General features: G+C 40.6%; 1 protein-coding gene across 4 annotated transcripts in view; it reads right to left on the bottom strand.

Moving 5' to 3' along the window:
- Positions 1-24,376, bottom strand: part of LOC106958633 (E3 SUMO-protein ligase CBX4) — a 94,587-nt gene that overhangs the window by 4,763 nt on the left and 65,448 nt on the right. For 3 of the 4 annotated variants that reach the window (XM_015050616.1, XM_015050617.1, XM_015050618.1), the window contains 3 exons: positions 2,159-2,541; positions 1,917-1,960; positions 1,347-1,412 (listed from right to left, as the gene is read on the bottom strand). In XM_015050616.1, the coding sequence (XP_014906102.1) occupies positions 1,347-1,412; positions 1,917-1,960; positions 2,159-2,227 (179 nt within the window). In that variant the 5' untranslated portion in view covers positions 2,228-2,541. Of the gene's footprint in view, positions 1-1,346; positions 1,413-1,916; positions 1,961-2,158; positions 2,542-5,697; positions 5,781-24,376 lie in introns of those variants that run through there. The other variant, XM_015050619.1, reaches the window with a different exon arrangement.

The following is a 24,376-nucleotide window of genomic DNA, read 5'->3' as shown; positions in this document are numbered from 1 at the left end:
TCATGATCCTGAGGAAGTTTTTCCATGCTCAATGCACATCTGATTTGTTTAGACTGGGTCTCACGCTGCACATCATGTCATGCTACGCTGATGACGTTCAACTCTTCACTCCTTTTAAACCTGGGCATATTTCAAAATTATCAATCCTATAAAATTGATTAAAAGGTAAAATCTTGCTTTTTAGCTGAGCTGGTGATTTATTTTTGCCTCAGTGATAATTCCCAGGAATTACAGCTTGTCCAAAATGAAACTGTTCATGTTTCTTGACCAGCTATTGCAAGTGGACTCTTTGCAGTGGTTTCTCATATTGCAGTTTAAGTTTCTGGTTTGGACCGTCATGTCTTTCTGATCTTTTTTTCCACATTAAGTTATCAGAATGTAGACTAATCAGGGTTTGTTATTTGCCTCTGAGGCATTGCAAAAACTAAAACATAAGCCAGATATAAGAATTTAGCTCAATCAAAGTTCATCATACTGTTCCTATGATTTAAAGTTCTTTAGAGAAAGTGTCTGGAGTTCTACCTGGCTGTCTGGAAAATGGAGTCAGCTCTGACCATCATGCACCTTTTGCTTTGCTTATGGGAAAGCTGATTAGAGGCTCAACAGAGCAGATAGCCTGACTGATAAACAGGATTACAAACATCAACCAGCAGAACTGATCAAGTTACAGACATATTTTGATCTAGTAATAAAATTCTCGTAATTTCCTAACTTTCCCATTGAATTCAAACCTCTATCAAATAATTTCCCATGCATTGTTTTCTGTTTTATGTGTCATAGCTCTTCAAATGTAGGAATGTAAGGTCGATGCTTAAGGAATATCTAGAACAGAAAAGGCCTAATGGGTTCTTTCTGGTACCAACTCAGAATAAATCCACAACTAATGAACTCAATATGACCTCTGTTGTGGTTCACCCCTGGCATGTCCTGAAGAAGAAACATGTGAGGGTTAAAAGACCACCAATGTACAATGACCTGACTCTGACTCTCAACAAACAACCAGGTGCCAAAAAGCGTAGCTGCTTAACAAAGTGGCTTCGTTTGTCCAAGAAACCTGACACCATGATAAATCCTAAAGTAAACACAATGATAAATCCAGTTACTGAACTTTCAGCATCTCTGAATGACAAGCTATGTGGCTCGATCAACAAGGGATCATCCAGGAATCCAAGCTTTAACCAAACACACAGGGCGTTCCAATGGATGGGTGACGGTTAAGGTCAAGTGTTGTGACTGGAACAGGAAATGTGGGAAACGCACACCAATAAACCAGTTTTGTTTTTTTTTGTTTTTTTACTTACTGGTGCCATTACTTGTGAAGCAGGTTTATCCAACTCTGAACTCACCTGTCTTGGAAAGCATCAAGCAGCCTTGGATCCAGGATGTTTTCCTCTGGTTCCCATGTGTTGTATCTGCACAGAAAGGAAGGGGAGATAAAGCAATTGGGACAAACTGGTCTGTCTGAAAAGGCTGATATGACAGGCAGTGGTTGTCACTAATTCAGCATATAATTTATGAGCCCTCATATCCCTCTTATAGCAGGCCTGTACATGAGTTAACACGCTGAGACACTTGTCCCTCCTCAGTGGATACACGTGTTATAAATCAGGAGCAACTTTTACGCGCTTGGATACAGATCACAAATCCACATCTACGGGCGGTTCTTAAACATCGCCCCCAATTACAGACGCGTCGTTTTCTAATTGGCACACTGGGGATTGCACAGATCGTAAAACCACATCCATCATCGGGGCCAACGAGTCGGGCGCCCAGAAGCAAGAACGCGCAAACCGCCCATCTGCTCGCCCACGCTCGGAAGAATTCTTATATTCTCTAGCTTGCTATTCATTTATTTTATTTTATTTTTTTGTTGTTGATGTGGTCGTGATGTTGTTTCCGTCCAGTGGCGGACTCACCTTGGAGACCATCCTCTCCACTTGACCAGATACTCGACCCTCCCCTGTGACAGAAAGAGAGGGAGCGAGAGAGAGAGAGAGAGCGAGAGAGCAAACGGGATAAGGTTACTTTACTCCGCGCTGCACCGTTACAATTAGAGAAATATATACATAAATAAGGCATAATAAACATGCAGTCTATAATAGAAAAAAGAGGAGATCAGTCAGTCCCATTTACGCATGCATGTGCGTAAAAAGCGAACCTTTCTGCTGCGCTTCTTCTCGATGCTCTCCACCGCAAATACGTGCTCTCCAGCGGCGGGTAGCTCCATTTTCCAGCGCAAGAGAGGCGACTCTCCGGTTTCTCTTACCGCGGACACCTGATCTATTCTGTCAGGGCTCGCTTTATTATGTCCCCTTTTCCCCCTCCTGCTTCTTCTCTGATGTGAAGGATCCCCCTCCTCCTCCGCCTCCTCCTGCTTTCGCTACGACTCTTGCCTCGCTTTCAGCCCTCGGAGACTCTCGCTCTGCAGGCGAGTTGGAGCTGCAGCACGAAAACACTTCATGCAAATAGCCGTGGATGTGACGTTTCACCACGGGGGCGGTGACTGGGGGTGGGGTTTGATCGCTGTGCTGCTTTCGGGGGCTGTGGGGAAAAAGAGAAACCACGAATTCAGACATCTGGCGAGAGAGACGGTTTAGGCTATGAAAGATTAATTTCTTTAAAGTTTTTGCTGTTTTTTTTTTGTTTTTTTTTTACGTTTTTAAGTCAAATGAATTTTCTGAATATGAAAATCAGTTCAAGGCCATAAAATATCTATTGGACAGCAAAATAATTAACTAAATAAACTAGTTAAAAGAAATGTAAAGACTGATCCAATTAATCAAAAACGTTCTAGACAGACAGCTAAACAGCTAGATAGATACCTAGTTAGCTTGTAGTTATCTTGCTAGATAGATAGATAGATAGATAGATAGATAGATAGATAGATAGATAGATAGATAGAAGCTCTGTTCTGTAAAGTCAATGACAAATAGCACAAATACAGTATAGGACAGGAAGAGCAAACGCTAAAGCTAGCAGCTATTGGTAGCCAGTCCCTGTACTCTCATTGTGCAAATGTTTTGTTGTCTCTCATATCTATTGTTTTTGTTCTACTGCACATACTGACTAGTAAACCATTGGAAAGTGGTAGGAGATTTTTTCAGCTGTTTAAATCTGTTCCCTTTCCTACTATAAATAAGAGTTTCAAACAGGGTGTAAACTTAAAGCACTTGCTTTAACACAGACTTATTTAACCCACACAGCAGTTGGTTAGCTATCTGCAATTTCACATCAAAGTCAACTTTTGAAGAAAAAAAAAAAAGAAAAAAAAAAAGGAGCCTCAGAATATAATAATTTTATTTTATTGACCTTTAAATTCTTGTCATGATTGAATGAGATGGTTATTTTAATATGGGTATTAAAGGTAGAAGGAGGTCCATCCGCTTTTAGATACCAACTTATTTTTACCGGACTGTTGGTGGGTGTCTGCTACTTATTCGCAGCGGCTATTGGGAGAGAGACACAGACATACTCACCACAGGGCAACTTGGAGACACCAGTAAACCTAACTGGTGTTTTTGGGCTGTGAGAGAGAGATGGAATACCCAGAGAGAACCAATGTAGAAGCAGGGAGAACACGCAAACTCCATGTAAAAAGACTCGTTGGATTTGAACTCATGACCTGCTAAGGCAACATTGCTACCAACACTGAGAGTAATGGTCTGACACAAACGAAAAGCTGTGTAAAAAGCAAGAATGTTATAGAGGTTTATGTGTACGCTGTTTTATTGCCTTCTGTCTCTGCCTGGAAATACTTTACATATTCGGTTCTCGGTACCCATTTCACACAGGAAGATAATTAAAGGTGTGAAGCCTCAATTACTTCTGTAAACAATGATAAGCTTTTGTGTAAATGTGACAGCAGTTCAAAGGTTTATAAAATAGTCATCGCATTAATTCTGAAGGTTTTTGGTCTTGGCTCTTTTTAGATTAGACAATAGCTTTATCCTCCAGGACCAGCTAACCTGGCTGAGTGAAAATGCAGAGTTTTCTATGCAAGTAGAATATTAACTTCTTAAATACTTTCATTTGAAAGTCACTATTAGTAATTAACTTGTGCGCATCAAATACAACAGTAATAGACTAAAGGGTGTTTGAGGCTACAAGTCTTCATTCTTTCACAGTTCTTATTTGTAGAAGCAACTGTTGGATCCAAGATCACAACATGCACAAGTTCGATAAAATACGATCTAAGAACAGACCCTGAAGGCAGCACCAGTCCTTGCTCTGTGGCTGGATGTCAGCTGTGGACAGTGCTATGAATGGTGACTGTATTATTCTTAAATGCACTTATCACCTGCCTTTATTTAGGCCTCTTTATTTAATTGGTTAATCTGAGTTAGGTCACGTCAAAACATTGGATCCGTCTGACATATTTTTATTATTTGAATCCCAAATCGTTTATAGTGTTGTCAGGTTCTTTTCCTATCTGAAAAATAAACTTAATAGTCACAAACGTGGGATCATTCTACATGAGAGTTGAGGACAGGCCCAACCACCGTCAGGGCCATGGTGGGTGTTTGACATTGATTGATTGGAGGCCTTCTCTGTTCTTGGTCTAATCCCAGAAAAACAGAGAAACATGCTCCCATCTGAAGCTCTGCGGTGTGGATAACACGGTGATAATGCGCATAAATCCTCGGTCCGGCCGCAGCCCGGGAGATGCGCATTACAATGAACACATTTCCATATCCTCTATAAGTCAAGGTCACACAAAGACAAAGCATCGCGCATGGTGGGGATTTTCTCCGCGGTTATTAAAGTCAAGCTCCCGTTTTAGTAAAAGTCGATAGAGGTCATCATTGTCTGCGTTTTTTGGGGACCAAAGGACACAAACACGCAACTCAAATAAGCACACAATTGGGATAATTATAGGTCAGAGTCACTTATCTTTAACTGATTTCCACCTTTGACTTTGACTCTCAGAGGGTCTTGTTCTGTTGTGCATCTAAAAATGGATGTACGCCATATAAATAGGCTTTGAGCATGAAAACAAATGGAGCTGCCTTGCATTGTTTCATACAGACAAAACCAAATTAAATTCAGCATTGAACGGGTTAAAACGCACACGGCTTCCTGCAGGCTGTAGTTGCTCGGCCTATAGCAGAAAGGCACGACTGTCTTTCCTTATAAGGCAAGGGGCGCAAAGCGGCGGTGAAATATCACCAGAAACGAGCGGCCGCGGCGCAATCCCGCTCGATTATTCGCGCAATAAAACCAGCTCTGAAGGGCGCATTTAGTTTAAAAACACGTGAGACCCGTTCAAGGTATCCCTGCGCTCGTGCGCGGCGGTCGCGGCGCGCGCTCAGAGTGGCTGGTACACATGCGGCGTCTGCTTATTTCAGCTGCGTCACTCCTAAATTGGAGATGAACAGAGGACACATGGGCATTAATTTGGCAAAAAGGGTAAAAGGGTAAACACCGCAGCGCTTCCAGGAACTACGCAGTGTGTAACAGCGGTCAGGTTTCTTCATGGGTTAAACTCCTCCACCCCTCTGATCCCTTCATCTTTATCATAATGGTCTTAAAAGCCGCTGTGATCGCATACATCATATTTTAATTTGATATCCCAGCAGAGCCACGACGTCTCGTGAACCCAAACGACTCACGCGGCGAGTTTATACAGGCAGAAATGTGGCACGTGGACTGGGCATGGATGGGATTTGATGTCCACACGTGCTCTCAAGGAGAATTTACCTGAGCGGTGGGCGTGCGACGTGAGCTCGGTCGGTTCTGTGGCTCAGCTCAGAGCCGGTCGGCTCCTCTCCAGCTGAGTCCTGCCACATGTCATCTGTGTGACATCTTTTGCGTCAGATCAAGCAGAACGGGTTTGGATAATTGGGGAAAAAACTGATCAATGAATCACTTCAGGTGACGCACAGAGACCAACAAACACGTCTGGTGTCTTTTTAACTAACAGTTGTCTAAATATCAAATAAGAAAATAACGAATCAAACAGATTTTAGGCAGGGGGAAGTGAGAGGTGCAGCTACAAAATCATCAAGTTCTATTTGAATGACATCCAGTTGCTGAATTACTTTACTTCTCACCCTTTAACCATTAGGTTATGATTTGCCTTCAAACTTTAGCCTGCACCTTCTTCTTTAGATGAGCAAATAATGCATCTAAACCCCACGCAATGAAACAGGGTGTGGAGATTAGAATATATTCACCTGTGTTTCACACATCACATCATAAAAGCAAAATAAAAGGTAAAAAGCACCCTAGCAAAAAGCAACGCATAAAAAACAAAACAATCACATCTCTTACGGATGCAGCTAAAAACGCTCTTGGTCAAGAAAATAACTCTACAAAGGTCCATTTTAAATCATCTAATAATTTAACATTCAACATTTGGCTTGAACTTGTTCATCTTGGAGGCTGAAGGAAAGCTTTAACTGCAACAAAAAGCTACCAGGATTTTTATTATTCAGACTTTACAGTAATTACACCTTATATTTATTGTGACTTAATGACAGGAGAAGAAATGAAAATAAAAAACAAAAACACGTAATCTTGAATCAAATCCACGCACAGCCCAGAGAAATATGAAAATCTACATGAGCCGATATTCATGAACTAACGTCAGCGAATCCTGGGCTCTGATTACGCTGCTGCATTGTGTGAGAGGGAGAACATCTGATCATGACATGAACATTTTCTACGCGACAGAAACAAAGCTGTTCCTGCATCTAGATCGCTACAAATCCGATCACATGTGGAGATACATGTTGAAATGATACGTTTTCTCCAAAGGATATCAAATAATGAGTAAAACTAGAGTAGTTCACAGAAATCAGGCAGTTCCTTTATTTATTTTTTTCTTATTCTAATGACTCACATATACACAGACGGAATATATCAAGACCAGAAAGTAAATAATTGCAAACGTCATCAGCAAGACAGTTTTTGTAACACGAGAATGCAAACATACTTTCATTATATTCTGACTGTAATTTCCGGGTCTGTTGCTTGACAAAGTGACAGCCTGAAGTTTCAGTGCATTGCAGTTGTTGCTGTTCGTGACCCGACTTCCCAAACTGTCATCACTCTTTTTTCACTGCCTCAGCTGGGACTCAAAGCAGCTTGTCTTTTACAAAGACGAATCGAGTGAGTCACTGCTGCAGAACACACAGGTTTTTCTTTTCTTTTTTTTTTTTTTTTTTTTTACAGGATTTAAAAAACAGCTCACTGACATTTTTATGATGGCTTCAGTAGCGTAAAGTGGAGGGTGAGACAAAGGAGGCAGCCTTTAAAGTGTTGTAAAGCCAACACACTGTTCAGACGGCTTAAGAATCGGGAGCAGCCCATGTCATTTGACCTTTCGCTGTGACGCCGTCTTTGAAATGTAAAATGGTTTATAAAAGCGCGATTTACTCAGAAATTTCTAAAAATTTCATTTAAAAAAAAACCTAATCACAATTACATAAATTAAAACAAGTGTTCTGCATGAAAATGACAACATATGTCTTCCTTACAGCACATCATGAACACTTTTTAAAGTTGTTCCTCTTGCAGTTGATCTGCTTTCAGAAATTAAGAGCAACAAGCTCCTATCGGAGAATCTGGTTTCTGCGAATTCTCTCAACGTTTTATAGCTTTTTAAAAACAATCTCTTTATTTCATAGTGGATTAGCTAAATACCTGGAAACCAAATCACTCATATCGTTTCTAAGCAGACTGTGCATCTCAAGAGAAGTGCTTCATTTTAAAAAGTGCTATTCATACCCAGTGCTGCAGACACTATTCTGAGAAATCTATTATGAAAGTTCTTGCTTTGGAGAAAATAAATAAGCGAAAGAGTTTCTACATAACCTTAACCTTTAAAGATAGTTAAAGGTTTCAGTGAGATAAAACATTTCTGCAAGTTTAAGACTATAAAATACATCTAGTTTCACAGGAGCAGCAACAACTGAACATGGCATAAAGAAATGTGCAGCTCTACTTCTCCTTCTGTATTTTTATGTTGCGAGGAAGAGCAGAGGTATTATTTAGTTATTTTAGTACAATTTGTTTTTGCTTAGCACATGTTGTGGACCTATGATGGCCCTGATATATTGACAAACAATCTGGTTTGATGTCTGAAAAACTATTAGATAAATTTGTTGTATTGAGAATTTAGAAAAACAATCCAGCTGTTAGTATCGTTATTCAGAGGCGCAAAACTCCACCCAAAGAAATCTTTTAAAACTAAATTTTCATATCCCAATAAACATACTCAAACATTTTTTTTCTCAAGTAGTTTATTGTTCAAAGTTGCTTATAAAGTGTTTAGTTTTAATTGTCACTCACGACTTTGTTTCCCTGGGGTATAAATATCCTGTCACACACAGGCTAATTCATGTTGCCACTCTTCAAAATCACAAAAAAGGTATACATATCATTCAAGTATGGCAGATGTGTGTTAAACTTTCTAAGCTGCTTTCTAAGCAGTTAGTCACTACAGTTTGTTCAGGCAGAGCAAAAGTGTAAAAAAAAAAAAAGAGGGAAGGATGACTTAAAATCTGACATTGTTCCTTTATGACAGTCTATCGGTTTGTTAAAATGACTAAGTGACGAGTATAATCCCCTCAAAAGACACTGGAATTCATAACAGAAAAAAAAAAAACAAGGACCAGTGACGTGCACCATAACTTCCTCAAATTTAAAAAAACCCTTTGTCCTTTAAGCATTGTGTGCTGCTTTCAGTATCCCATGTAAAGAGTCTTGTAGATACTTGCAGTAGCATTATGGGTCAACCTGAAAGGTCCACTAAAGCTTCCTGACTCATGTGAGCACCCCCTGCTTGGTGCCCTGTGTTCACCAGTAATCCGACAGCCACCCATCTGCTTCCCCACGACCTCCTCTCAGTTCATCTCTCTTTCAAACATTCATAAAAAAAAAAAAAAGAGCAAATAAACGTCATCCACTGGATCCTGTGTCTTAACCTTCACTGACATTAAATTTTCCTGTTAAAATATTTTGCATGGCTATGAATGTCATTAGCACTTGTTTTTTTTATTTGGAGTGGCATCTTTTGCAGTTCCGTTGACTCATCACCACAAAGTATTTCACCGTCACGTGGTAAAGTCCCAGCAGTTGAGCTTTTTAAATAGACTTGCTTCTGCAGGATGTGAATAAAGTTAGACAAGTTTTGAGATGTTCAGTCTGATCTCTCTGAAGTCACGAATGCCGATAACGCACACGACAATTAACGGGTTTGTGACGGCACCGTCTTGAAGTCTCAAACTGTCTACGGCTGTGAAAAGAGAACAGACTGCATTCTTGACATAAAAGGTGTTTCCAACGTGTGTCTTGGATGTGAAACACATGATTGGCGACACAGAAAAAAGATGCCATGATCGCTTGTGCTACATCTTTATGGGGAATGTTTGTGAGCTCCCTGGAGGCAAACAGGTGAGTTTATGGCAGGACTAGCAGTCAGACTGCAGAGGCTGTTGCAAGCACGACCATTACGAGGTGAAATAAATGCTTTCTTATGCACCCATGTCACATTTTTTATGTCATCTGTCAGAATAAATCCTCCGACGAAGTATGAAGGTTGCCTTCAATCGACAACCAGTCAAAGCAAATAATCCTCTTGCATGCTTAGTTTGATCTGTAACCCAATTTTTCTTTATGTTTGAACAAAATGAAGGGAAGATGATTCGTCTGCAGCTGGTGTCTGAGTACATATACCACTACTTTAACTTCCCCTTCACGCACCACACATGTGGTGTAGACTTAGCTTAACCACATGTTGTGAAAAGTGTAACTGCAGACAGGCTACATCTTTCTGACTAGAGTTTGAGTAGCATGACATGTTCTCTGAATAACATTTAACATTTGAGCTACTGTAAAGTGGTAAAACCCTACGAAGTAAAATACAAATTAATTATGTGTTGAAAAGTGAGACTAACCCAATCAATCACTGCATTGCTAATTTAAGCAGATAATTGTGGGGGGAAAACGCGATTGCTGGTGCACACCTGGGCACAATGCTGATCAGAACTTGCAACTTTTACTTGAACAATGCCAGTGTTGTTGTGCTTTGAACACCAGTTTTTTTTTATGTGAGCAACAGTCGTTTAATTGCAAGCAGGCTGATCTTGCCATTGATCTATTTTAAATGAATTGGTTGGGTGCTGGGTTGTTTTGCTCAAAGCTGCTGGTCTCAAACAACAATTCTCCCAATTTTCTCCTTCTCACAAGAAAGAAACATCACATAAATCTTTAATTTATAAATTCTAAGTCGAGCTGAACTTTTCTATCACTTGTATATTTTTTGGGTGGCCAAAATGACCTCAATTTTCTTTGGCCATGTTCGGTAGCGTTCTCGGCTGCCAAATGTTTGCTCTTTTTTTTATTTAACCATTTTTAACATAATTCTCAATTAATATGACCACTGTGAACTTAAGAAGAACTGAAAAGGAACAGTTGCAAAATTTATGTTTTTAGCCCTTTAAGTGTATTTTTTCCAGTTGACATGTTGCAGCAAACAAACTACAGTGAATCTACGTTCCAGCTGCAGTGCAGGAGGTTTCCATCGTTGCATACGAGGATTGACGAAACAGTGCTGAGGTGAACTCACGCATGCACAAATTCATCTTGGTAGAAGTTATCAAAGCCAAATGTAATCTGCAGAGGCGCCTCTGCAGAATGAGATTTTTCAGAGTGTGTTGGCGTGTAACTAATGTGTTTAACCTGCAGAGGTGACAGAGTCAATTCTGCTGGATTCATGGAGTCGCACTTATGGTCTCCTGCTCTGAATGCAACTCAAAAGCTCTGAGCATAAATCTCCTGGCACACAATTAAAGTTTCACGGCGCAGTCCTGATATTGACGTTATTTTTATCAGGCTTGTAATGACGTGGAGGTTAATGGGTGTGTATGACTAACGGGTGAAATGACTCTCCTGGGAGGCTGATTTGCTCAAACGCTCTGAGTAGCCTGCCGCTTACGTCAGACTGCGCAGCCTGCTCGTGATGCTGGCTGCCTCGTCTCGTTCGGAGAGAGGGTGGGGAAGATGTGGCCCTACATCCCACTGACTCACACTGAGATGTGCTGTCGATGAGCATCTATTGTGTGTGTGTGTGTGTGTGTGTGCGCGTGCGTCAAAGACAGGTAGCATTGGAGCGCGGGAGCTGCTCCGCTCAGTGACTCACAGTTTGGGAATCGGCGTCAGTGGTTTTTGAGTTGATCGTGACGTGGGTCGATCCTCCCTCATACAGGAAACTATTAGAACGTGGTCAAATAAGATGCAATTAAAAGAGTCTATGAAAATCTGGAATTTGATTGAAATAATTTCTGTTTTATTTCCAGACCTCCCACTCCCCATCTCATCGTTTTAAAGTTGAGTCCTTTCGTCTGGCCTTCCATCCTTCCTTGTGTCCTTTCTTCCTTTTTCCTCCACTTCTTGTGTCTTTTTTGTGTCCTTCCTTCCTTGTTTTCTTTCTCGTCTTCCATTCCTTCATTTGTTCCTTGTGCCCTCCCATTCTCTCCTGCATCCTTCTTCATGTCCTGTTTGTTTTTCTCAGTCGTTCCAGGGATCCTCTCTTCTTGCCTCCCTTGTGTCTGACCTTCATCCCTATCCTGTGAGTTCAGTTATTCATGATGCTGTTTGTTCACTGTTTTCTAACAGACCTCTGACGTTTTGTCTCCTCGCCCTTTCTTCATCATTTTCTTTTCTGTCCTTTGTTCTGTACTTGTATCCTTTCCTTCCCTATTTCCTTTGTGCCTTGTGTCATTTTTTTCCTCACTGTCTCTCTTGTATCTTTCTGTCTTTGTTTGCTTAGCTCCTTCCACCCTGTCCTTCCTTCCTTTTATTTCTGATTAGTTTCTTTCTCTCTTCCTTCCATCTGTGAATGTGTTCTTCCTTCTGTTTTTTTTGTGTTATTTTCCTCTTTTCTTACTTGTCAGACTACAGGTTTTGCAGGCTACATTTGTAAAGTCTGACCACAGTAAAGAATAAAATCTGCCATAAACTTAAAGTATTTAATATTTATTATCTAAAAATGGGGAATGGACTGAGGAGCCGGGGATTTCGACTCTGGTAAAGTCATCTTCACATGAAAGATGCTTTGACATTTGAATGGGTTACACTTTGCCTGTTCAGCTCACGAGAACAAGACGTCCTCATCAGCTTGGGCTGAAAAACGGCTCGCACACCACGCCACTTCCCCCCAATGCAGTTCGAGAAAGTAGCGTGTCATTTTCAGTTTTTACATCTGCTGCTCCTGTGATGTCAGCGGTGCCAGTGGAAAGCAGCATAATTATGTATCTGGCAGTGAGCGGTGGAGCCGACATGTGTGTTGTTAGCGGGGAGGCTGGAGGAGAGACAGGAACAGCAGCTGAGAGGGGTGATGTGGAGCCCGGCGGTGGGGCTGACACATGGTTTCATCTCATGAGCCGGTCAACAGGTCAACACGAGGCGGGTGAACCGACCCCGACCAACCCGAGGAGGGACAAAGAGTGAGCGTGGGTAGGACAATGCCACAGGTTTTGTTTTTTTTTGGTGGGGGGGAAAGGTGTTATATAAATAAACAAAACTGACAAGATTTCAATTGAAATGAACTTTTCATATTACAGTTCAGACTTATGACTGTAGGAAACAAACAAATGTTCAGAGTTTGGATGTAGCGCCAGTGAAAACCCTGACTGGAGTCATTGATTGCTTTTCTACTGGACCAATTCCACACTTCACAAAGTTTACCACATGTCGGCTCTTCCTAATGCTAACATTTACTGTGGCTTATAAATGTATTTATAATCCTGGGATGCACTCGTTCACATTAGAACCACAAATGTCAAAGTGTCTTACTGGGGTTTTATGTGACCGACCAAAACAGAGCAGCAGATATTTAAAGCAGTGGATTTGTGTTTAGACTTCTTAACTCAGAAACGTCTAAATAAATAAAAAATATTGCCACCTATTTACCCTGGAAATTACTAAATTAGTTCTCAGGTTTCATTCAGCCGTGAGTAATGTTATCCTGGCATATGATGACAAGATGATGACAAGGGTTTCTTTAAAGAGACAACGGTCCAATTATGAGGATCCTTTTGTCTAAAGATCGAAACAATAAAAGTGGTACCAGCTGCTGATATGCTGGCTAACAACACAAGGATTTACCAAGCAGTACACAGAAACATTTCACCCATTTGAAAATGACTTAATATTTTCTTAATTTAGAACCCATTAAATCAATGGATACCACTTTCTTCATTTTGGAAGCTCTTACGAAAACTGAAACGGCATGAAAACTGAACCACACTTGAAAACCCAAGTTTGATGTACAAAATATACGGCATCAAACGACTTAAAGAGCCAAACACTTTGTTTTTCCTACAACTGTCAAGTCCAATCTTCCTGCCAGAATCCACATCTGGCATCAATGATGAATGCCAATTGTTCATATTACGTTATTAATAGCTGTTACAGCTGAAATCCCCTGGAGAATATTAAACCATGCAATAAATATGAAAAATACAAATTATAATAATGGCTGTTCTGCTTCCTGCTTATTGATTTCTCTGCATCAGGGAGGAAAATGTTGAATTGTGGCCTGCTTTCTCCTAAAATATTCATTTCTTCTGCTTTATTTTACAAACTGCCACCTTTAGTTACTGAATCCGACACACGAGCAGATTTAAGACGAACTGAACTGGAATAAATCTGACTTGAAAGAAGCAGCAGATTTGAACCTAAGTGAATTTTTAATTGCAGCATTTTGTTTCAATTTGATTAACGTCTTTTGGAAAAACTCAAACCGAACATCGTTTTTTTTTTTTTTTGTTGTTTTTTTTGGGTGCGAAAGAAAAGCCTTGCTCGTAAACCAATTTGTTTAGTATTTCTCTGTGCATCCCGGTGCAGCTCTGGCTGAAAGCTTGCCTTGGAGGAACCTTGAAGTTGCCCACATGAGAGGACGCCGATACGAGAGCGACCTCGCCTCTGGCTGCTCCGTGCCCTGCTAAAGCAGCTGGAGGCCAGAGCAGCTTGGAGAAACGGTGGGAAGGACCCGTGTGAGGCAGGGAAGTGAGGAGTGGGACAGCTACCATCTCCCTCGGCCCTCAGGACGTAGCCGCATCCCAGCAAATCCTTCCAAGGTGACAGCGAGAGGCGGGTTGTTGTTTGCCGGGCCCTGGGCAGAGAGAGGGGAGGCAGGAGCAGATTTTCTCCACTGCAAGCTCGTGTTTACGGCGTGTGTTAGCGTGATCATCTGGTGGAAATGTTAAGAGCGGCCTACAGCCATTCTGATCGTGCTCTGCATGGTGTGATTAGGGCTGAACCATCCGTCTCTCGGGCAGACTCCCGCAGCAACAACGCAGCAGTGGAGGCTGGTAGGAGGAGAGAGAAGGGGCCCTGTTTGGAAGACCGAAGAAAAGGGGGGAGTAATGCTAATTAGCTGGTAGCTTTACAGCATGCTGTTTTCCATCTCATCATCGGCGCGTGTCTGGGGGCTGATTGGAGGAAATGAAATGGTATTTTGGATTGTTTGAGGAGAAAATGATAAAAGTAGCACATGGCTGCGAGCTAGAACATAAATATCAAATACCACCAATTACAAGGTGTTCCACTTGAAGAGGGATAAGTGACACTTGGTGTGAGTGGCAATCTAAAGTGCTGTGTGAGGCCGACAGAAGGAAGATTGTAGTAGTCTGGTCTGGAGAGGGATTTAAAGCGGTACATCATCTTCCAACATGCCCAGATCTGGCAGTCCAAGCTAGCTCAGCCTGAGAGTCGACCACAAGATGCTAAAAGGAAACCCGGACGTCGTCATGGGACCGACAGCAGGCTCTGGATGGTGTCGATGTGAAAGCCTATAACTGAACAATCAGAAAGGGACTGAACAATTTGAGCTTCTGTAGGAGGAATAAAAAGAGGAAACCTTTGTTCTCCGAGTGAAACATGAAGGCCAGACTAAAGTTTGCCACAGGAAACATATACAAGAACCAGGGCTTCTGGAATAATGTTCAGAGATAGTTTTCATCTACCCGTATTTGTGCTTTAGATTAATAAAAAAAAACATGCAAATGATGAAAGTCTATTTCTTTCAAAAGGAAGTTCATTTCTCCCCATGCAGCCTCCGGATAAAGAGTTATACTTTTGGAAAACCTTTGTGAGGTCTGTATTTTCTGACAAACCCGACTCTAATTCAGCAGCTGGGCTGACCCAACCAAGACCAAGGACAGAGCCACGAACTTCACAAGTCTGGTTGAGGCCAGATGATTTCACATCTTTAATATTTCTTACCTAAGAGTTCTGCTTTGAGTAAAATAATACCGCAACCTAGAGTATATTTTGTACTTTGATAACTTAAGAATTAATTTATTTTTTGCATCGTACTCATATTCTGCTATAAGTATATATGGTTATCTTTATTTAAATAAATGAATTACGTGTACCTATAGGAAGTATTTTGGAGTCACTGTGGTTGGATCAGAAGTCAGATTATCTCCATAAAAATGACCCGACCCAAACAGGAATCAGAACAAACAGGACGTAACATGAACCCTTTAGAAAATAACATTCAGTTGAATCAAATGAACATTAAATTCAGAACTTTTGATGATTATTTTTTGTACTATATTGCGTCAGAAAATATTGAACGGCAAAGAAAAATAAACTCATCTATGAGAATAAACTATGAAACGTAAGAAGCCACTATCCAGCCAATGTTTGTTGCTTAACGAGAGCATGAATTGGCAAAAGAAAAAAAAATGTCTTTCACCGTGAAATCAGCTCAACACAATCGGGTGTGATTCATTCCTTTACATCTGGCAAAATGCAACAACATTAATAATTTATCATTACATCAAAATAAGCATGAGAAAGCAGCGTTATCGACAGCGTTATCGACAGTAGTGTGTTTACCTTGGAGGTCTCAGTGAGGAACTATCACTTCCTCTAATGTGACAGTAAAGTTTTGCTGTAATTAAGGTTCATATAAGTTTTTCTCCCAAGCTAAACCTTGTAGCTTATATAGCTGACTCTAACTGAGCTGTCTAGAATAGTTAATCATGACACGAATCTAGAAGGGTGTTTAGAATATATTGTAAATAAAGGCTAAATCCAATCCCAAAGTTTCTGAGAAGATGTTTTACATTTAACTTTTAGGCTGAAATCACAATAATCTGAAACCTTTAATCAAAAGTCTGCATGGTTTTAAAGAAGATATTCTCTCCAAGACCATCAGTTCAATCATATGACAATATTACATGACATATTTATGTCATTTTAATGTATTAATGCTTACAAAGAATATTAATACCAATAAAAAAAGATATATAGAGCACAGCTAGTTCATTTACGCATCCACTGCCACACAGTCACGTGGCGACGCTTTAAATTCTGAACGCTAAAAGATTTCACCTTTTGTCACATTGTAACAAAAATTAAGAGACCTGATGCTTAACTGACTTCATGTCATCAGTCTGTTTCTGCAGCATGCGGCCGGAGTGTTGTGTCTTATTTCACCGAGCCGCAGCCATTCTCTCCACGATGAATGCGACCGCGGCGTGTTAGTGACCGAGTGTCGTGCTTAGCTGGATGAATGGCACGGGTAGCTCTGCGTTTTATGCCTCATTGCTTCGTAATGAGTCTCCTAGTGTCATTGTCAGGGTGCGCAGGGAAAGGGAGGATCTTTATCTCTGTTTATTCCCGCTCGTAGCCTTTCTCTCCGTGTGGTGCGGTAGCTCGATCGCCCCCTCCCCCCCCTCCCCCCTCGGCCCCCCGCCTCTCTCACCCTGCCAGCCTTTCTTCCCATGCCTCTCCCCCTCGTTACCGCCTCCTCCCCGGCGCTGTTGGAGCGGGGGGATGGGAGACGGAGGAAGGATGGAGGACAGGAGGGAAGGAGAGGGGGAGGAGGAGGTGGTGGTGGTGGTGGTATTCTGCAGGTTGCCACAGCGAGCCAGTCGATGGTGCATCGAGGCACTTGGCTGCTGCACCCTTTCACTGCCCTTCACCTGATACACAGAGGAGAAAGACAGAGGACGGCGGGTTGCGGATCTAATGCTTACAAGGCCCCTTCCTCCCCCAGCTACTGTTGCTATGCCTGCCAAGCTTCCTCCTCAGCCTTGGCCTGCATGAAGCCTGAATTAATAACAGTAGCGGAAATCAGCAGCTCATTTTGAAACAATAGCTTTCTGATTAAAGACAAAGGCAAACCGCTCCTTTTGTAGGACAAACAAAAAAAAAAGAAGAGGATTTAAAGAAAGTTGGGGTAATCATGCTGATTGTAGCTAATTTTATAAAACATTAAAAGCATTTCTTTATCGCAACAGAGAGGGGAAAAAACAACAACAACATTTCTTAGATTTTGAAGGATGGTGGACAAAAAAAAAAAAAAGCAGCATCCGTCTGCTTCTATAGATGACAATCAAAGACGGACAAGAGGGACAAGAAGTGGACACGATGTGACGAAAGCCCTGCGATCGGACCGAGAATGAAGCTGGGAAAGCCTGAGACGGTTTCATTAAAGCTGCTCAGACAAAACACAGAAAATCTTTACAGAGAAACATCTGAAGACAAAACAACAGGCTAAACATAACTATCTATATGAACAAAAGCATAGATGAAAGGATATACAAAAAAAAGTATGTTGTTTTGTATATACTCACAAAAAGTATTTTGTGATTTCAACATTTATTTCTGGGCTCTCTTGAATTGTTGTGTTATTTTGTTTTTTTTGGATTTTGATTATAAATCTACATTTTTCATGGTTACTCAAAGTTTTATTTGATCTCTTTTTCACAGGTTGCCTACAGCATTTGTTACACAGCATTTCAAAAACTTTAAGTGAACTACTGGGACGCAACAGTGCTGTGAAGAATTTGCATCAAGGACATCAATAGGCTGCTATATTTTCAGTTTCCCTCACATCTACTGGAAACTAGCAGCAAAGCTCTGAATTTGTGGTTTTGCTGGGCATTAAATGAATTATATAGTAACTGCAACTATTTGCACCCCCCCTCCCCCCTCCAAGCCCCGAGTTAAAAACTGTCAGCTATATTTACTCTTACTGGAAACAGAAGCATTCACAAACCAGCTAAATATTTGCAGAACAAACACAAATAAACCATTTTCTAGTCACCGTCAGAGACTCGCAGGAGCAGAGGGGAACCAGAGCAGGTTGTGGCGACATGAAGCCGAATTCATTTTCTGTGAAAAACTTCTCGTCCGTGTGTCAAAATGCATGCTTTCAGTACAATTTCCCTTCCCGTGTGCCCATGTCACACCTTCGAATATATACACTATATGCTTTTCTGTTATGAAGTGCAATAGGAGCATGATGATGACACGGAATTGTATTTTGCCGTGGTGAATGACGGAAACTGAGGGAGACTCTCTGCTAACGTGTCGAATATCATGCAAATTACAAGCTGCGGGCCGACGCTGGAGGAACAAGGCCATTGATTGGAGTACCTTCCACTGTTGTTGCATGACACTTAATGGAATCCCTGAGGGGGAGAAAATTGTGCTTGTAGTGATTGAATTTTAATGTTTTTGGAGGGTGATAGGCAACGCAGGGCAAAGGAACAGAAACTGAACAAGAGAAGTAATGAATCAATGAATGTTAATGAAAGAATGCAGATTGCTGCTTGCCATGACACGGCTTCAAACGGGGTCAGCACTTTGTGTTTTCTTATTTTTATTTATTTATTTATTTATTTCATTCTTGTTGAAAATTAAAGAGGCTTGGTAGTTTGCTCTTTTGTCAGGGCCTCTCTGTGTGGAGTTTGCTTGGTTTTCTCTGTGGCTGTCCGGAGCTTCTCCAGTTTCCCCTCTTCATTAGTTTGTTTGAGTAAAATGAACATTGTTCTTTTATTCCATGAACTATTGATAACATGTCTCTGAAATTCCAGGCAAAAATGTAGGATTTATTTGCAGAAAATGAGAAACGGTCAAAATAATGAAAACGATTCAGTGCTTCCAGACGTCAAATAATGCAAAGAAAAGTTCATATTCATTTAGAAACACTAATATTTTAAACTCAGCAAGAGTTAAGAAATCAGTATTTGGTGGAATAAATATGAGGTTTTCAATGGGGTTCAGTGTAATGGCCTCTTAATTTTTTCCAGAGCTGTATGCTCTGACTTAAATGCTTTGTTTTGTAAACTTCTGTGTAATTCTGCGTATCTTTTGAAAAGTCTTGGTACTTTAAGGCTTTTTTGTGAAAAGCGGAGTGTTCATGTCATTCCATTGTGTTTTCCTTTCTTTAGATGTGGCATATTGTAGATAATTGCTTTTTCTGGGATATTAAGTCATCAGAAATGTGTCTGGTTTAAGATTTTCTTTTCTAGAGTTAAAAATAGGAAATCAGGCATAAATATGTAACCATTTTTTTAATAAAGAACCGAAAATTTCAGTGTCCTATTTTTTTTTTTTGCATGACTAGTGATGTATTTGCGTGCATTTGCTTTGCATCTTTAATAACGTTTTGCAATGTGTAGCAATTGTTTTCTCCAACAAATCTGATTATGAATGAGTTTTTCTGTTTTTGTTTAATGTATTCTACAGTATTCTGTATTTTTCTTTTATTTGCACCTGAGTGACTTTTGTTTGCTCCTTTTTGAAGAATTAGAGACCAGAGATTTTAGGCCCAGTGAAATATTTTCACATTTTAAGACAGAGAAGGGAAAACATGCAGCACACAATTATAGATACCTTTCAAGCTCTTGAAGTGATGCGTAAGAAACCCTGAGGTGAAATCACATTTTATCTCAGGACCATAATTTCACACTAGTTCATTTAATTTGAAATAATGTATTAAGTTGTGAGAAAGAACTAGGAAGTTTTAGGTTTTAAAGTCCATGGAGCCACTTTTCTTGACATCTCTAGCAAAAAGCTAAAAGCTGGAGCTACTCGCACAGTGATGGATTATTAAAACATATTTCCAATGGGAAATGAAGGATGAAATGGTTCCTGCCCTTTCGGTGCCTCTGCCTCCCTCTTCCTCTGGTATGATCACTGCTCTGCTCTCAACCCTCTCCCCACTTTGTTCAAGCTGACCTTCTTCTTTTTGCCTGAACCCTCGAGACCTTTTGATACGAGGGAAGATTTTTTCTGACCAGACATCTCGCAGCTTCGCAGAGAAGGGAAGGAACACGAGAGATAAAGTGTGTCAAAGCCGAAATGAGATTGTCTGATGGAAAAGACGAGTGTGGACAAATGCAATTTGCAGAACCGAACCCACAGAATGATAATATGAGAATAACCAGAACGATTTATATCCATACTGTGTTTTAGAAAAAAAAAAAAAAAAAAAAATCCTTTCCCAACGACTTTATTCTGTCACATTATCCCGAGGATTCCTCCGCTGCTCTCGCTCTCACCATTTACGGAGAGTCACAGACGAGTGAGAGATGGAGAGGAAGGGATCACCCGAGATGAAATGCCGGCATTGGATCTTCTTAAATACGCATTAGAGTGGGAGACAGTGAGAAAAATTAGATTTGATTCAGGGGGAGATTTTAAAATTACTCTTGAATTTCATTTTGAGTCAAAGAGCTGCAGAGAGACATGAGATATGCAGGGATGAGACGAAACTATTAACGCTGAATTAGCAAGAGTGGACCTGAGAGAAATTAGATTTGATTCAGTGGCTGAGCGAGGAAAAATGGGAATTATCCCTCAGTTCATGGGCAAGTGTTGCCAATGAAGCAGCGAGAAACGAGGAGCAGAGGAAGGGGGAGGAATAAGAATGAAATAATTTTGCTGATTAACCTGCAATAACTGTATAACTGCATCTGCAGTCTTCTTTTACTGTCTTCTTAACAAACAACCCTCCACAATTACTGGTAACCCTAAATACGAGCGCTGAATTGATCCAGTCAGAAAAATCTCACATATGGATATTCAGTCGTTGTAAATAAAACCCATTTAACTTCCTGTTTTCAACATCCTGTTTTGAGATTCTGGACGTGGATCAGGAAAACACCTGCTCATCTTGGTCAGATGAAACTTGCATGGATTCAGAAACAGACTTTGCACGTTGGCGTTAAACGTGCGAAATCCAATCATAACAGCTCTTAAGTAAAGTGGAGGATGTGTGATGCTGTGGGCATTTTCTTTTCCTAAGACCTGGGAAACCTTGATTGGGGCATCACAAGCTGATTGAAATACCAGGACATTTTGGATGAAAAGCTGGTGATCTCTGTCAGTAAGATAATCCAGATTATTCTGCATTACAATGACAAATCAACATAGAATTGTTTTTACATTTCTTAATATTGGTATTCTGTATTTTTCTTTTTTAAATCAGATGATAGACCTGATTTATTTTCTGCTATAGATTATTCTAACACTAAAACACGCAAAAATGCTCAATAATTTGCCAAGGATGTCAGGATCTCAAAGATCCCTGTTTGCAGATAAACAGTCCGTCAAACCTTCACAAACACGGTTCAGACCAGCAGCTTCCTGTCAAGCTCTCGGCTCCCCAACCGAACGTGTTAATCATGTCAGACAACACAGTGTTTGCCTTCAGCACATTCCTCTGTGGTCCAGAACAGGTGGTCATAACAGGGTCACACTCATTAGGAAACCTCTGGTTAAGTGCAAGTTTGCTGCTGTTGTGGAAGAGAAAAGCAATCACACACACACGCACACACAAAAAAAAGACTAAAAGCTTAATGCTCTGCCTGCACAAAGGCTGAGTGGCAGAGTGAGAAATTATTAAAGGGGCCAGAGAGGGAGGGAGGTCCGCACATTCATAACTCGGAGGCCTTGTAAAAAGCCGAACAACAGAGAGAAGAGGGGACGATCTGGCAGAGAGACAACACTGGATACACATACTGGCTCATGGGAGAGCACACAGTAGTCAGCCTTCAGAAGTAGTCATAAATATGGGCCGATACACCCTGACACACACACGCACACACACACTAACGCAGGCAGAGCGAGGGAGGGAGGGATGGTGGCATGAGAGCAGCGAGTCTTGGCTGTGCCTGGTCCACGTGTCTAAGCTGTCCGTTGGTTTCCGGCCTCCTCAACCTGCTGATTTATGACGCTGATCGCTTTACTCAGCCGTATATCAGGTTGTTTAAAGGGACAGGTTGGTGGGAAGCATGAGACAAATTCAACAGAGTACGAACATTATGTGTTACTGCACTATGCTACAAAATAAATTAGTTATTTTGGGGTTCCAGAGAACTGCAACAGTTAAAAAAAAAAAAAAAAAAAAGAACGAAATCTCACTTCAACATGATAAAAAAAATATATAGTTAAAATACAAATGAATGCTTTCTCCACCACACAATCCGCTGAACTCAAGACAGATTGTGCTAATGCACCACAGAGTCTGGCCAGGCAACAAATCATTCTTTGCTTATTTCATTTACAAGTGGACCCTTCCTTTAATGCACATGACATGAAAGTACATGCACTTAACCAAACAATCTTTATTGTTTGGTTAAGTGCATGTACAGGCCAGGCATCAGTCTCTAGATAAATCACATTTTATTCATATTATTAAACAATTTTAACATTCCAGAAACCAAAACTGGCTAGAGACAGTCGGGGCATCTAAACAGATTCATTTTAATTGTAGATGTAAAGCCAAAACCATTTCGGATATTTTTATTTATTTATTTATTTATTTATTTTTTTTTAATACTGAACACAAAATTTAAAAAAATGAAATGTAAAAACCTCTAAAATGAATTCAGATAAGTCATTAAATGACCATATATGTATGAACGATCTTCCACAAATCTTCCTTTTTTCCCCCCCAACGACAGCTGAGATTGGCTTCAGGAATGGAAGAGATGAAATCTGAAATGCTTGGTATGAAATGAAGGCAGATAAAGGATGGGCCAAAACCAAACTGCAGTCTGAACTCGATTTGAGATGTTTATGTACATTTTCCACTGTGTGTCTTATGCATAGTGCTAGAGTCCTTATGAGGATTTCTTAAAATAAACCCATGTGTTTTGTCAGTTTTACTTGCTTCTCTTCAGCTTGTCCCACCTGGTTTGCATGCTTCATAAAGCAGCACACGGTTCCCTTTTTTGGCCACCAAGGTTTCAGCAAATTTTCTCGCCTACTTCCTCGGATTCCTTCTGCATTAGGTGGTATTTTTGTAATGCTAAGTTGTACTATAATTTGCACCCTAACCTCTGTTTTTCCAAGATTAAATGAAAGCACCTTAAATTCGGCTTGAGCCGACTAAAAGAATGACTGCTTTCTTTGCTGTAAGGCGCTGAGGGTGTGTCGGATCAGGCTGCAGACTGACATGTTTCAGAGCAGCTCAAATGAACCACATCAACCTGACGGGGGGAAATGAAAATTACGTGGATATTATACTGAGCTCAAAGGGAAATTTATACTGCTGAAAAGCATTTTTTTTTTTTTTTTTTGTGGGTGGGTGGTTTGATAAGGGAGAGAGGTTATTCATTCAAGTTCACTTTTGACCTCGGCTGATTCTGGTGATAGCTTCAACGACTACCAGCTGCTAAAAGTGGTGAACAACTCTGCAAGAAGGCAATGACATACACTCTCTTACGCTGTGCACATTTCTGAGCACGACGGAGAAAAAGGTGGGACGGTTTGTGTTCAGTTACAATAAAACACCAAACAAAAAAAAAAAAAAAAAGAAAAGCTACATAAGATGGTACGTCACCAAGTAGGACAGGAAATTACATCACAACACCCAGAAAGAGACGTCAGAAACTTGAACCAGAAGCATGTGCTGTGGTCAGAGGACATGAAGCTTGAAATTTGTTGCAAGCAAGAAATGAAATCAAAAGGTGAATATCTGGAAAAGCACCATATGCCTGCTGTTAAGAAAGGTGCAATTCTGTTCATGATCCAAATGGTCCAGAAACCTCCCGACTTCATGAACTAATTGAAATGCAAAAAATTTCAACTACAAAAATGAAACTGGTCTTAATTATCCAATTATTAATATATAACAACTACATATTAACAATAATTGTTCAAAGCATATGGCCAAATCATCACAGAAATGCTTCGCAAGACAGCAACCTTGAAGTCCTCCCAACGTTGGATTTCTTTATGATTCAACCTTGTGAAATGTTGCAGAAGAAGAAGAACCTGCCGCTGTCCAGTGAGCGATTAGATGACTGTGATTGTGAAGGGCAGTACTTGCAGAGGTGACAAGAGTGACACACACTTCTGCTTTCCTTGGATGACATGTTTTCTTGTCTTTCCCCTTTTTCAGCAGGAAAGGCCTCGGCGTTATGTCACATCTCCAATCAAGGGGAAAAGGCTGCGGAAACTTTACCGATTACTGATGAAGAGTTCCCCAGCTTTCTGGTCAATTTAAAAGAGCAAAGCGTAAATTACAAAAAAAAAAAAAAAAAAAAAAAAAAATTTAATTTTTTTTTTTTTTTTTAAAAAATTAAGATTGGCAAAAAAGGGGGGGGGGGGGGGAGGG

The sequence above is a fragment of the Poecilia latipinna genome, unplaced genomic scaffold (genome assembly GCF_001443285.1).
Source record: "Poecilia latipinna isolate Pla-1442-1.1 unplaced genomic scaffold, P_latipinna-1.0 Scaffold1002, whole genome shotgun sequence".
NCBI classification, from domain to species: Eukaryota; Metazoa; Chordata; class Actinopteri; order Cyprinodontiformes; family Poeciliidae; genus Poecilia; species Poecilia latipinna.
The sequence above is the reverse complement of the archived record's forward strand: the minus strand, read 5'-3'. Positions and strand labels throughout refer to the sequence as shown.